Genomic DNA, 16,292 nt, shown 5'->3' with positions numbered 1-16,292 from the left:
ATACCCACTCACTCACCCACTCAAACACCCACTTAGACACTCATGTATCCACTCACAGATGCAGTCAGACAATCATATACATACTCACAAATGCACTCATACACCTATTCACAGATCGACTGAGAGACTTGTGCAACCAATCACAGACCCATTGTGACACTGAGGCACCCTCTCATAGATGCACTGAGACAGTCATGCAGTTCGTTACAGATCCATTGATAGACTGATGCGCCATCTCATAGATCCACTCAAATACTTACACAGTGAATGAGAGACTTCCTGATACAGTGATGCATGCAGGTATACATTCCACTGAATGGGTTATACACTGTGTTATAGAGATATTAAGGGAGTTATACATGCTATTATAAAGTCATTTAGATAGTAATGTGTTTAGTGTGTTCGTTATAATCCATTTTGCAGTTATAAGTTTTGAATGTGGTGGTGGCTATTGAATGTCATTTTTTGTTTGTCATTTTAAAAACTTTGAAATTCACTGAAAAACACAAAGGTTACAGGGGCGTTATAGTTAGAAAGTACAATTTTGAAAAAACCTTAGAAATTCACTGAAAAAAACAGAGATTACTGGGACGTTATGGTTAGGAATCAGTATTTAAAAAACATTAGAAATTTACTGAATAAAACAAAGGTTACAGGCATGTTATAGTTAGGAAATAGAATTTTAAAAACCTAAGAAATTCACTGGAAAAACCAAAGGTTACACGCACATTATAATTAGGTTAACATTTCACTCATACAAAACCAGAGAAATTCAGCTGAGCTAACTATAACTCAAGACCCTGCAATGCATTGCTTATGACCTCATATATTGCATCACTCATGACATGGTCAATGACATCACTGTAGACATCACTGATGACATCTTAAATGACATCACTGATTACATCACTGATAACGTCTTAAAAGATGTCCCTGTAACCTTTGTTTTTTTCAGTGAATTTCTAAGTTTTTTTAATTATATTTTGTAACTATAATGTCCCTGTAACCGTTAGTTATTTCAGTGAATATATATATATATATATACACACATATATATTTATACATATTTACATATTTATATACTCTATATATATATACAGATCTACACATATATATACATATATTTATATATATACATTTTTTTTCAAACCAAGTGTCCCCACAGCAAAGACGCACTCGAACAACAGCTGACTTGGTGAAGTCTTTATTATAGGTAAAGCTGGAAGCTTGCATTCAGATAAAATTCCAGCACTGATGTCAATTTCGGCCGATGCGTTTCAGAGCTCCTGCTCCTTCTTCAAAGGCTCGACATTCAGGTTTAGCGCTTGGGCTGACACACCCTAAATTTATAATCAGGCACCCTCTAATGGGCCACTCAGGTGAGTGGTTCGCATTGCCTTGTGGAACTAGTAGTGTGCATCAGGATGAATTCATTCCCAAATGGGTGATCATGGGAACAGTCCAGCCAGAAATGCGAAGCCAGGTCCTCCCTGGACCGGAAACAAGCATCCTAAGACCAGTTTCGGGGTATCACCCCTCTTCAGCCAGGATAGCTTGATTCCAGTGGCACAGTGAGCCCAGGACCCACGTATGGGCATACCTGGTGCACTTAGAGCGAGAAAGCAAAAGACACACAATTGATGGACGGAATGCAGATCAGATCAAAACATTCACCCCCAGTCTGATGTATGATCTGGGTTAAATCCATCATTCTTTTGCTCATCATGCCACCCCAGTTGAGACCTGGCCATATGCAAATCAGTCTTGACCCTGTGCCTCATGGGAACAGTCCAGCCCGAACTGCCAAACTGAATGTCGAGCTTTTGAAGAAGGAGCAGGAGCTCTGAAACTCGTCGGCTGAAATTGACATCAGAATGCAAGCTTCCAGTTTTACTTATAAATAAGACTTCACCAAGAGAGCTGTTGTTCAAGTGCGTCCTTGCTCTTGGGGCACTCGGTATGAAAAAAAAATATGAATATATATATATATATATATAAGACTCAAGCGGATATGCAACAATGAGTCAGACTTTAATGTGTGTACTAATGAAATGGTGGAAAGACTGAAGGATAGAGGGTACAGTGATAAAATTATTGGCGACGCCATTAAAAAAGCAAGTATGCGTCCAAGGCAAAGTCTGTTCAAAAACACCAACACTGAGATTCAATGCATATCAGATGCTAGTACGTTTAAAATTGACAGCCCAAGATTAATCACAGCGTACAGTAATGAAGAACGTAAAATTAGAGCTATAGTTAGAAAACATTGGCCTATAGTGATGACTGATATTGTACTATGTAACAGACTAACAGAAACCCCTAAAATCACCTTCAGAAGAGGCAAAACCATGGGATCTACCTTAGACAAGAGTTCCCCAGAAACCAGGAAATCGGCCAGCTGGCTACAACCCAGCAACGGCTTCAGAAAATGTGCAACTTGCAGAGCTTGCAAGTTTGGCTGTAACAAGACCCATTACACAACCCCATTCAGTGAATCTCCTATTTCAATACGTGGCCATTACAATTGCAAAACCGAATATGCTGTATATGTCCTGTCGTGCACATGTGGCCTTAACTACATCGGGAGTACGAAGCTACAGGTGCACGTCAGGATATTGCAGCATATTAGAGCCATTTTACACAGTGATCCAGCTTATCCTGTGGCACGGCATTTTAAGCGAATCCATGCTAACGATATCAACTGTCTAACATACTTTGTCATCAACGCTGTCCCCAAGTCACGAAGGGGTGGGAATAGGGAGCGTAAATTAAGACAGTTAGAAACTAGGATCATTTTGGAATTCGACAGTAAATGGCCTAACGGTTTGAACAATACAGAGGATATGCACAACTTCCTATGAATGGGCACACTATAATGACTCAGTAGAAATACCTAAAAGGGAAATACATGACAACAGAATCTGGTCATGATCCATGTCTCATCTTTTTAATTATCATTAATAGTATTATAAGAGTATCTATACATAATAATTATAAAAAGATGTGCGTTGTAGAGATAAAAACAGTATAAAGAAAACAACCTGTCGCCACCAACTCTCAAGGGAAATCAAAAAAACTATGACTAAATAGTTCATTAGAACAACAAAAAACCAAAGAATATATGTTTTTTTGAATATGTGCAATTTACAGTATATGCTTTTTAACAGTATTTTATATTCATATACAACAATGGAATTTTACTGTTATTAATATTTGTGATTGTTTACATATTTATTAAACTGTAATTAATTTTATAAGGTATTTTATCTAAAGCACTGTATAATGAAATATCTTTGCGCATTTTGCACTATTTCTCGCACTTTTTTGCACATTTTGCACGTTAATATTGTCTTTCTTGCTGCTATTGCACTTATGCACTTTCTTTTTCTGTCATGGTACTGGATTTATCCAGTTAGAAAATTCGTTCTATAATTCCAGGGATTTATCCTGTAATTGCATTGATTGACTGATACAAATATGTAAAAAGATATAAGAAAAACATATGCTGAATTAAGACTTGCATGTAAACATATTCCTATAATGGAGTCAGCTTACACTAGTGTCCATCGCAAGTCTTTCTACCCTGCTCATTACCATGTGACACGGAACTAGGGGAAGTGGGTGGTACACTCAAAACACACTTAAAAGTGGAAAGTGAAAGGTTAATTTGCATGTGATCAAGGGCTCTTGAAGCCCGAAACGCGTCGTGTGTGGGTTGTGATCTGCAATAAAAACATCTGACCTGAAGTCCAGCGGGGTCCGAGTTTCCTTCTTCGCCGCCGTCGAGTGGAAGTAGCAGGAATTTCGAATTTTCCGATATTGTTACGGAGGTCGGTTGCCTCCGTCACCGGACCCCCTCCCCTCCAAGTAGGCGGCCGCCCACGACCGAAGCACAGCGAGGATCCGTGGTGGAACTTTGGCGACCGCCCCCTACTATTGCGAAAGAAAACGAGCATCGGTGAGAGAACGCGATCGGCTGGGTCGGAGGACCCGCAAGAAAACGTACTTCACCGGTGAGTTGCATTTGCAAATGTTGTAGGTGGGGAGAGACTGTTCATTAAGGCTATCGAACGACAAGTCTAGAGTTTACCGACTCGTACGACTTGCACGAATCCAGCTAATTTTCACAACCCACAATGTCGGCAGAAATGATGCGAGAGAGGGAAATGGCGGCAGAGGAGGTGTTTGGCATCTTTCCAAGCACTTCAAACAACACAGCACAAACGGTGAACATGGAGAGCGATCAAGACTTAGATGCCAAGTCCCTTTTGAAAAACTTAGAAAAGAAAATGAAATTGGAGACCACAAAATGGTGGGAGCATAAGTCACTGTCTAAATATGCCGAAGTTGGGAGGGTCCCGCGCGGACTACATATCTTGCTGGCACCTAGCTTCGACAAACCTAACCCCAACATGTTACGCGAGTGGGGAGAAAGCAATTTAGCGGCTTCCATGAATCTGGTCAATATTTTGGTTAAATATGCCAACATCGATCGTCTGGAAATCTTAAAGGAAATTGAGGAAATAAACAACCAGTTGAGTAAATTTGAAACAACAGAAACAACAGATCTGATTACTAAAACAAGGGAGGCTATAAAAGAAAGAGTAAAGAAGCATGAAGAAAAAATAAAATTCAGAAAGGCACACAAGTTCGCCCGTGATCTAGCGGACTATGAAAATGGCCAAATCTTTACCTTTGCCCGCAAGTTCGATACAGCAAGGAGACAACACTACAGTGAAAAAGCCAAGCGCGACACTGCAAGTGCACATATCGAGATCGACAACGACAAAGACACATCCAGCATTGACACCGTTTCGTTGACGAGTGGATCGAGTGTAGAAATAGATCGTCCCCATGCGAAACAAACCAAATTAAATGTAGAACAAGAGCTTGATTTTTTAGTGGAGGAAAGACTATTAACATTGCGACCGAGGCAGCAAAGGAGGCCAACAGAAAACGCAGAAACAAGAAAAGAGCCAACAGGCGCAAAAGGTGCAAACAAAAGCACGAAGAAGAAAGCCCAGTGGCAAAGAAAACGGCGCTAAAAGACAATAGTATTGTCAACTTAACCTCAATAGAATTAACTAAAGCGGAGGAACAACTTTTGGCACTCGGTTTGAATTTCTGCCCTGGTGATAGCTTTGACTATGCACGTACTCGCATTGACGTTTATTGCTTCATTAGGAAGCTCAAACTTAAGAAATTCTTTGCATTGCAGTCAAGCAAACAACAAGAGGACACATCCTCAGAACAGAATATCACCCCAGATCCACTGTTGGCAGCCTCGGACATTCCTACTCTACTTATATTACATGACCTACATGGACAATCAGAATCTGAAATCCTCAATGACAACACAGACTTAAATACACAAGAGAGACTGAGAAAAATCAACCAAACACAGAAAGGGGCTGGGATCAGCCCTTTTAAATCTAAATCATGTTTTGTACCACTAATGCCGAAAGATGCCGTTGATACATATCACGACATGATCAGCAATGATCTAAAAAAGTTGAACCACAAAATCAATAAAAGCAGAAAACAAAGAAACATGTTTTTAAAAAAAAGAGAGTATGATAAGCTAATGAAAAAGCTAAGTGAAAATCATAATGTGGTTATAAAAAAATCGGACAAAGGTGGGAATTTGGTTTTATGGCCGAAAAATGATTATATTTTGGAAGCACAGAGACAGCTTAATAATGTAAGTTGCTATACTAAATCTAGCATCAAAGAATACAACACAGCCAAGACAGTTTTACACAAAAAGCTGGCACATTGGAGACGTGAAGGTCTCATTTCCACGGAGGAGTACAAATTTATGTATAATGAGTTTCCAGTATTACCCGTGTTATATTTAATTCCCAAAATCCATAAAAATGTTATGCCCATCCCTGGCAGGCCCATTATATCGGCCATTAACAGCGTAAGTGAAAAAGTTGGCCAATATATTGATCATTTCTTACAGAACATAGTTAAAGATTTACCTAGCTATGTTAAAGATACAGGCGATTTTTTACAGAAGATTGAAAAACTAAACTGGACTGATGATCTATGTCTTATTACTTTAGACATAGAATCATTATATACCAGTATAGATCACACCCAGGGACTACGAGCGGTAAAACATTTTTTGGACCAAAGGTCTAGTGAATTTTACGAACATAACAAAGTCATTCTGGAGCTCATCTCATGGTGCCTCTACAACAATTTTTTTCTTTTTGATAAAGATATTTACAAACAACAACGAGGCGTGGCGATGGGAGCCTGTTTCTCCCCCAGCTATGCATGCTTGCATGTAGGCTGGTGGGAGGAACAGGTTCTCAACAAGGCACACCAAGCAGTAGTTGAGACACACATAGTTTCTTACATGAGATACATAGATGATGTTTTTATATTATGGAAGGGAAACGAGGCAGAAGCCCATTCTTTTATTGAAGACATCAATAGAAATACCATGAACCTTGTCTTTACATCCCACATACACAAGACACGCATTGAATTTTTGGATGTATTAGTGCACATCAAGGAAGGGAAACTTGCAACCACACTATACAGGAAGCCAACATCGGGCAATATCATGTTGCATGCAAAAAGTCAACACCCTAGACATCTTATTGCAAGTATCCCTTATGGAGAGATCCTAAGACTCAAGCGGATATGCAACAATGAGTCAGACTTTAATGTGTGTACTAATGAAATGGTGGAAAGACTGAAGGATAGAGGGTACAGTGATAAAATTATTGGCGACGCCATTAAAAAAGCAAGTATGCGTCCAAGGCAAAGTCTGTTCAAAAACACCAACACTGAGATTCAATGCATATCAGATGCTAGTACGTTTAAAATTGACAGCCCAAGATTAATCACAGCGTACAGTAATGAAGAACGTAAAATTAGAGCTATAGTTAGAAAACATTGGCCTATAGTGATGACTGATATTGTACTATGTAACAGACTAACAGAAACCCCTAAAATCACCTTCAGAAGAGGCAAAACCATGGGATCTACCTTAGACAAGAGTTCCCCAGAAACCAGGAAATCGGCCAGCTGGCTACAACCCAGCAACGGCTTCAGAAAATGTGCAACTTGCAGAGCTTGCAAGTTTGGCTGTAACAAGACCCATTACACAACCCCATTCAGTGAATCTCCTATTTCAATACGTGGCCATTACAATTGCAAAACCGAATATGCTGTATATGTCCTGTCGTGCACATGTGGCCTTAACTACATCGGGAGTACGAAGCTACAGGTGCACGTCAGGATATTGCAGCATATTAGAGCCATTTTACACAGTGATCCAGCTTATCCTGTGGCACGGCATTTTAAGCGAATCCATGCTAACGATATCAACTGTCTAACATACTTTGTCATCAACGCTGTCCCCAAGTCACGAAGGGGTGGGAATAGGGAGCGTAAATTAAGACAGTTAGAAACTAGGATCATTTTGGAATTCGACAGTAAATGGCCTAACGGTTTGAACAATACAGAGGATATGCACAACTTCCTATGAATGGGCACACTATAATGACTCAGTAGAAATACCTAAAAGGGAAATACATGACAACAGAATCTGGTCATGATCCATGTCTCATCTTTTTAATTATCATTAATAGTATTATAAGAGTATCTATACATAATAATTATAAAAAGATGTGCGTTGTAGAGATAAAAACAGTATAAAGAAAACAACCTGTCGCCACCAACTCTCAAGGGAAATCAAAAAAACTATGACTAAATAGTTCATTAGAACAACAAAAAACCAAAGAATATATGTTTTTTTGAATATGTGCAATTTACAGTATATGCTTTTTAACAGTATTTTATATTCATATACAACAATGGAATTTTACTGTTATTAATATTTGTGATTGTTTACATATTTATTAAACTGTAATTAATTTTATAAGGTATTTTATCTAAAGCACTGTATAATGAAATATCTTTGCGCATTTTGCACTATTTCTCGCACTTTTTTGCACATTTTGCACGTTAATATTGTCTTTCTTGCTGCTATTGCACTTATGCACTTTCTTTTTCTGTCATGGTACTGGATTTATCCAGTTAGAAAATTCGTTCTATAATTCCAGGGATTTATCCTGTAATTGCATTGATTGTCTGATACAAATATGTAAAAAGATATAAGAAAAACATATGCTGAATTAAGACTTGCATGTAAACATATTCCTATAATGGAGTCAGCTTACACTAGTGTCCATCGCAAGTCTTTCTACCCTGCTCATTACCATGTGACACGGAACTAGGGGAAGTGGGTGGTACACTCAAAACACACTTAAAAGTGGAAAGTGAAAGGTTAATTTGCATGTGATCAAGGGCTCTTGAAGCCCGAAACGCGTCGTGTGTGGGTTGTGATCTGCAATAAAAACATCTGACCTGAAGTCCAGCGGGGTCCGAGTTTCCTTCTTCGCCGCCGTCGAGTGGAAGTAGCAGGAATTTCGAATTTTCCGATATATATATATATATATATATATATATACACACATATATATATTCACTAAAAAAAACATAGGTTTCAGGGACGTTATAGTTAGTTGGACATTTAACTCATATAAAACCAGAGAAATTCGCCGGTTATAGTTAGTTGAGCTAACTATAACTCACGCGCCCGCAATGCACTGCTGATGATGTCACATATTACATCACTCATGACACGGTCAGTGACATCACTGATGACATCACTGATTACATCTCAAATGACATCACTGATGACATCATCCAGTGAATGTGTGTTTCTGTAAAGTTTAAGGGCCCGATTCATATACATACATACATATATGTCAATCCCCACAACACAGTTCTCACTCACTTCCAGCCCTAACAGCAGTGGTGCATGCCTGGATGTGAGACCCTGTAAATCCATTAAGTTCAAAACTTCACTGTAGTGAAGAAACAGAACACACTCCAAGAGAAGTCTCATGTCTGCTTCTTATTTATTTAATACAAATACAAATGGCAAACGGAAATTATACTGACCAGGTACCTGTGACCAAGGCCATTAGGCTTGAAACGCTTTGGGTACTTATAACCAATGCCATTTGGGTTGAAACGTGTCAGGTATAATATTTGTTTGCCATTTGGATTAAATAAATAAGCAGACACAAGACTTCTCTTGGAATGTGTGCTGTTCCTTCACTACTGTGAAGTTTTGAACTTAATATATATATATATATACACACACACACACACACAACACACACACACATAGATAGCTAGTTAGTCAGATAGATAATTAATAGATATAAACACACATAGATAGCTAGTTAGTTAGATAGATATGAATAGTTTTAGTAACGTTAATATAATTATTGACTCATTTTATAATTTTATACATTTTTAAAAAGTAATTCTCCACTGAATTAAGAAAGAAAACTAAGCTTTTTAACTTATTTTTAAAAATGTAAAAAGTATTTAAATAAAGTAAATACATAACTTTAACCATAATTAGTGTAAATTAAATAGAAACATGAAATGTTAGTGATAATGGGTACTTTTTAATAATTGTTTAAAAATTACCATTCATAAAATAAATGAATATATTTAAAGTACTATAATATCTAATACACATGTAATTGGAGGTGTAATGTGTTGTAGCATTTTACTTTATTACTTCCAGGTTACTAATAATTATTTTGCTTTATTTTGGACTTATATTATATATTATAAATAATTTTTTTAAAGAAGATAAACTTCAATAATTGTTTTTATATTTTACCTTAAGACCCTCTCCACCTTGTTGGCAGATATCTCCACTAACAGGTGAAAAATGAGTAGCAATAACTTTACCTCGTAAATTCTGTTTTAAGAGACTCCCCGCTCCTCATATCATTTCAGGGGCTGTAGACGTAAGTTTGCACCTACGTGTAATTACCACTAGCTAAAAAGTGGAGTTACACCTAGACGTAGGATTAGATCTACACAAGTAAATCTACACATGTATATTAAACTTTTTGAATCAGGCGTGTTGTTCCCAAAGATAGTGGTTAAATTATCAAAGTGATGTTCAATTTTCAGCTCTTAGAAGTTCTCATGGAAAAACAAATGGTACTTTCCAAATGGATGACGAGATAATTACACCATGTGATTCTATAATGTGAGCAAGGTGAAAAACCTCTGTTGTAGGTAAGCAACTTGGACCCAGATGTACAAAGCCAGCTGTCACAAACCCTTTGTTTCACAATAACACAATTTTGGAGATTGCAAAAGTGTTTTCGCACTTTTCATAAGTCGTAATAGTCTTTCAGACTCATAAAGGGTCCTTTGCGATCCTCTTTGAATAGCAAATGGGAGTGGGTGTAAAAGGGGCGCCCTTTTCCTATTTGTGACTTGGAAAGGATATATCAATTTTTTGGTGTGTAAAAGGGGCGCATTTCATATTTGTGACTTAGAAAGGGATGTGTCAATTGTTTGCAACCAGAATTATGGTTGCACACCATTGATCATATGCTAGACCTAATTTAGCATACAAATCTCTTTGCGAAGGTAAACCTGTCCCCTGGGTACAGATTTCCCTTCGGGAATCGTGTCATTAGCCCTCAGGGGTGGTGGAGCAGGCAGTGGCCCAGACGATCAATGCCTGCCCACACCGATATGTTCCTAAAATGGAAACTCTGTTTTTTACAGCAGCCTTAAGCACAGCTGTCCCTGACTCGCATATTGAAACCTGCCTAATTAATATTCATTAGGCCGCCCATTTTTCAACGCATTGCAAAACTACAGTTTGCAATGTCAACTATTATTACTTGAATTGCATCGCAAATTGCATTGCCATTCGCAAACCAGTCGGTGTGCAAATTAGCACCTTAAGGTAGTTGTTGATTGGAGCCCCTGACAAATAATGCTAGCTTCATTGATAGTGCCAATGATCCTAAATCTGCTGTATGATTCCTGTTTTTTTCATTCACCGCTCCTAAATGCATTTTTTTTTTCTAGATAAAGCCTGCACAGACATTGTGCGCCCAAAACGCGACACCAGTTTCGAAGATAAAAAGATAGCTGCAAGTAAGTGACCTGTAGTGTGTGCTAAGGAAATTCTGCATAGTTCGGATACTGGGACACCAAGGGTCTGATTCACAAGGGTAATTTACACTTTTGTGTAAGTTTACGTTTTTTTTGGCATTCACGAAGTCAGATGTAATCGTAAATTTACGACTGCGGAGATTCTGCCGTCGGACGTAGAAGATCCCATGTGTAATATCTTTTTATGTGCGGAGTTCTCGCTGCGGAGTCTCTGCAGTCGTAAACGTACTATTAAATCAGAGTTTGTGTATTTCTAAACAAACGTAAACTTACACATAAGTGTAAGTTTACCTTTGTGAATGAGGCCCTCACACACCACAGTTTGAACATCTTTATTTCCAAGAGATTGTGTGTTGGGTGTCAGGCAATGGCCGTTCATATCTAGAAGATTGGGGGACACCGTACTGTGTTTTACATTTGCACAATTAATTCGTGTTTCTAGCTAACCCATTTAAAACTGACAAATATTAATAGAAGAAACGTTGACTGGAATCTTATTATTTGGGATGACTTTAATCATAAATCTGCCTGCTGTTTGCTTTAGAGTGCAACAAAATTAAACATTTTCGGTGACTTGAACTGCAAGGTTTTGACCAACCGTGAAAATCTTTTAAATTAATATATGGATCATTAGACAATCATCCTCATAACATTTCTTCTCTTTCATTTTTACATTTTCATTGTAGTGTTCCCTATTTTAGTTGAGAGGCATTCAGTGCTCTGAAAGTCGTTGCGAGCATCGCTTTTTAACCTCGCTCATTGATTGGCAGATGCCTCTTGCAATTAAATGGGCCATCCAGTGAAAAGTACAAAGCCTGGCATCGGACCCAGCCTTGCATCATCAGCAAGGATGGGCGACAGAATGCCCCTTTGTTGACGTCTGTTTGATATGTAAAACCTATTTTGACATCATTCCCCAGAGGGCTCCTTTAAAGGGGCCATCTGAGTGTAGAGGAAAAAGAAGAAATTCCCTTTACCCAGTCCTGCATGCTTAACAATCGCCAAGAAGAGACATTCTAACCTTGCCTTCTTTGATGATGTCACCCAGGATTTTGAGAGGTATTGTGACCTCATTCAATGGATAGCCCTATAAAACTAGGAAGGGCGACCCAGCAAAACTGCCCCCTATCACACCATTCTGTTTTATCCCCAGTAAACTCTTTTAAACACAAGGATGTGAGACAGTGCTGCCTGGACGGCATGGCTAAATACCCCACGACAGAGACCTGCGAGGTGAGGGCCAGTCGCATCAATGGTGGTAGATTCCCTCTGCGCTGCATTGAAGCCTTCAAGAAATGCTGCAGCCTGGTGGAAGCGGAGTACACTGGCAAAACACTGGAACTGGCTCGAATGCGTAAGTTCAAACTCATCAGAACATTGCTTATTTAATGTTATGTCTTTTTCATTTCGATAGGTCTCTACCGAATGGTTAAGTGATGCTGGAGACATGCAATAATATTGTATTCAGGGCTGATCTCTGCATTGACTTGTGGACACACGTGCGTGCACCACACATGCACACACACACACACACACACACACACACACACACAAACACGTGCACACACACACAAACACGTGCACACACACACATGAACACACAGGGACATACACTCACTCACACAACACATGAAACTCACACAGACACACGAACACAGGCACACACATGGTCACACACAAATAGCGACGTACACATATGGATACACACACGGACACACCACTACAGACACATACTAGGACACAAAATATGCAAAATACACACTCTTCTTCAAATATGACCACTGAGGATATAGTTTACAAAGATATGGAGCATTTCTGCTCTCTCCTTGCGCTTGAACAGTTTATGCTGCTTAGCACCAACGCAAGCACACTTGCAGCATATAGCAACGGGGCTTGCGTTACAGGCAGCATTGGTTTTGTGCAGGAAGGGAGACCTTCCTGCACAAAAACAATCCTCAAAGGCACATTCCTCTTTCTATGTGTGCTGCAGAAGGCAGAATGTTAGGTAGGTGCACCATTTTGGAGCAAAACCATGTTTACAAGTCTTCATAAATCTGGATTTGCATCACAATACATGGGTGGAGCCTTAGAAACAAGCATGTTCCACTAATGTAATGCCTATCCGATGCAAAGTGATGCAAGGCAGAGATATGCACTGCATTGCGTTGCTTTGTATTTACTAAACCACGCAAAGCTAAATAAATTGGCTTTGCGTGGCTTAGTAAATTCCAGATAAGGACTTGCATTGACCTGCATCAGGCAAGGACAATGCATGCAGGTCACTAGTAGATCTGACCCTTTGTACGCAACTTTAAAAAAATGCCCAAATATTATTTGCTAAACATTTTATGTTTTCCACAATTATAAGAAATAGTTTTTATATAAATCTGAATGAAGGTTTTATTATATATTACAAAATTATTTCTGTGTGTGCATATATATATCGGCAGAAACTCAATCCAGGAGATAGAGCAGACTACGGAAAGGATTCACACTCCACAATTTGTAATCCAAGGTTTATTTACGACAACGTGTTTCACCCCCTCAGGGACTTGGTCACGGCCTGCTAACATACACTGTGCCCCATCACCTTTAATAAGAGGGCTAGTTGCATGGATTCATCAAAATGAAAGAAATACTTCTAGCAGAAAAAACAATTATGAACGTCATATTTAAATTCATTACCTAGTGCGATATCATATCGTGAGATATATCTGATAAATATCAATGATATATATAAATAATAATCAAACGTTAATCAGATCGACCAGAGAACAAAACATTCATAAGGCTTATCATCAGGGCTTGATTTGAGCCAGTGTGTTCCGGTGCTCCTCACCGGCACTTAATTGTCAACACCGGCACTTGACAGTCTGACACAAAGTGGCACTGTCTGGCTAATTTAGAGCTGACCACAACAAAAGTTAATTAGTCATTCATTGTACATTAAAAATGACTATTAGATGCCGCCCAAACCATTCTTATAGCTTTAGGGACCTGAAATAGTCTGAATTGTTACGCTTGTAGGACTAACATGATTAATAGTTGTGTTGTTACTATCATTGGCATAAGTAGGAGGGGCAATGTGAGGTGCAAGTTGCAGTGGTCTCCTGATGAGAGCTCTGACACTTATTTTTTTTTACAAATTAAGCACTGCTTATCAGCTTTGTATTTACGTTGCTTTACATGTCCCAGCATACAGAGGTGTACACACCAAAAACTGGTGCATGAGTCCAAAAGATTAAATGTAGCCAAGTGGCATTGTTACTAGAACAACCGGTTTGTTGGGTACAATCAAACAAAGTTACATACCATATGACCAAGAACAACCAATTTGTTGGATACAATCAAACGAAGGTACATACCATCTGACCGAGTGGCTAGCCTCAAAGTATTGTTGTGAGGACATTATATAATTATTTATCAATACACAATAAACACAAAATTGAAAAGTAACAGCCAAGTGGCTATGTAGCCCATAACCACAAAGATATCCTAACAACATCACATAAACAGTTTTGAGTGTGACAAATCATTATTCTGACAAGTCAACATGATCAGATACTTGCTGCAAATTAGATACATTCTCAAATTGTGTATAACTTAATTCCCTCTGCTAGTTAAAAACACTCCAAAACACATTAAAAGACAAATGAACAATTTACCCCCCGCAACTGTCACGAAAAATACGCTAGCATAGTGATATTCTGGCATGTAGATATCAAGCAAAGGTGAGTGGAGAAGGTAGACTTATCAGAGCCAAGAGAGCCGGACAAGATGGGAGAAAAGTGGGAGAAAAGTAAATCAAGTGGGAGAGAAAATATAGAAAGTAGGACAAGAATATGAAAATTCAAAGAGAAACAGCAGACATGCTCTAAAATGTAAACCATCCATCGCCAAATTAGCCAATATGGACATGTAATTCCTCATCTTCATTCAGTCCTGCAGGGGATTAACTCCTGAGTAAAACAATGTACTCTAACTCCAACACCCTCAGTCTCTTCTCTCTGTCTCCGCCTCGTGTGTTCTTCAGTACCCTGTCAATCCCAAAATAGAATATCAAATCAGCATCTTTGTTATGCATTTTTGCCCAGTGTCTCACCACTGGATAGTTTGTATCACAATTCTTAATGGCCCCATAGTGCTCAAGTACATGTTTCTTCACTGGGCAGATAGAACTGCCCACATATCTGTATCCACAGGGGCATACCAGCACAGAGACCACATAGTCACTTCCACATGTAATGAATTTGTTAATGTTTCACTTTTTACCTGTGGGAAGTAGGAAATTTCCTTGTGTTGCTGCTACTCTTGCAGGCTTTACACCTGCCACATTTGAAAAACCTCTACTGTGTGCTAAGCCAACTTGCTTGTGTATCCCTCTTGTTAATGTAACTGTGCACAAGGATATCTCATAAGGATCTGGATTTGCGGAAGGTTACTAGAGGGTGAGAGGACACACTGTTCCCTATGACAGAGCCACTTATGACCAAATGCCAATGTTTGTTAAGCATTTTGCAAATAGAGACAGACTCGTTATTGTGAGTTGTTATGAGTCTAATTGGCTGGGTTTCTTGTATGCCCTTCCTTCTAATGTGTAGCAGAGTCTCTTGTCCATGATGTTTTGTCACGGGTTGCTCTGAGTACTTTATAAGGGCAACCTCTAGCCCTGAGTCTCCAAATCATGAGGCCCTCCTCTTCTTTAAAAGCAACATCAGCGCTGCAGTTATGTTTTGCTCTCAATAGCTCATCGTATGGGATGCTCTATTTTAATTTGTAAGGTGGTGGCTGCCTACATGAAGGATACTGTTTCTTGCTGTGTTTTTCCTAAAAAGGCTAGTTTGTATTTTGCTGTCCACCACCTTAACAGAGACGTCAAGGAAATCCATTTCCTCATCATGTATTCTGTGTGTAAACCTGAGATTTAAATTAGTACGAGACGTGTGTCATAAAGTCCTGTAGGATGTCTTTCGGACCCTCCAAGATCATAAACACATCGTCTATGTATCTGGTCCAAAAAGTGATGTGCTTTGTCCATCTCTCATTTGTATCAACCCTTAGATGTTGCTCCTCCCACCAACCCACAAAAATGCAGGCCAGTTGGCGATACCATACATCATTAAACATGAAAAATGTATTTTGGGTATTTCATTCTGTCCTACCATGAACCTGGACTATTGCAGACCACACATTGACATTTTTTTATTTAATAGAAAACTTAAGCTCAAAAAGGTTTTTATACAGCAATGCAAACAAGCTAA

At 38.9% G+C, this 16,292-nt stretch overlaps 1 protein-coding gene across 1 annotated transcript in view; it reads left to right on the top strand.

The window, feature by feature from the left end:
• Nucleotides 1-16,292, top strand: part of C5 (complement C5) — a 384,799-nt gene that overhangs the window by 184,866 nt on the left and 183,641 nt on the right. The window contains exons 16-17 of the mRNA XM_085613588.1: nucleotides 10,945-11,013; nucleotides 12,185-12,385. Of these exons, the coding sequence (XP_085469714.1) occupies nucleotides 10,945-11,013; nucleotides 12,185-12,385 (270 nt within the window). The remainder of the gene's footprint in view (nucleotides 1-10,944; nucleotides 11,014-12,184; nucleotides 12,386-16,292) is intronic.

Source organism: Triturus cristatus, chromosome 1_2, assembly GCF_964204655.1.
Source record: "Triturus cristatus chromosome 1_2, aTriCri1.1, whole genome shotgun sequence".
NCBI classification, from domain to species: Eukaryota; Metazoa; Chordata; class Amphibia; order Caudata; family Salamandridae; genus Triturus; species Triturus cristatus.
The sequence above is the reverse complement of the archived record's forward strand: the minus strand, read 5'-3'. Positions and strand labels throughout refer to the sequence as shown.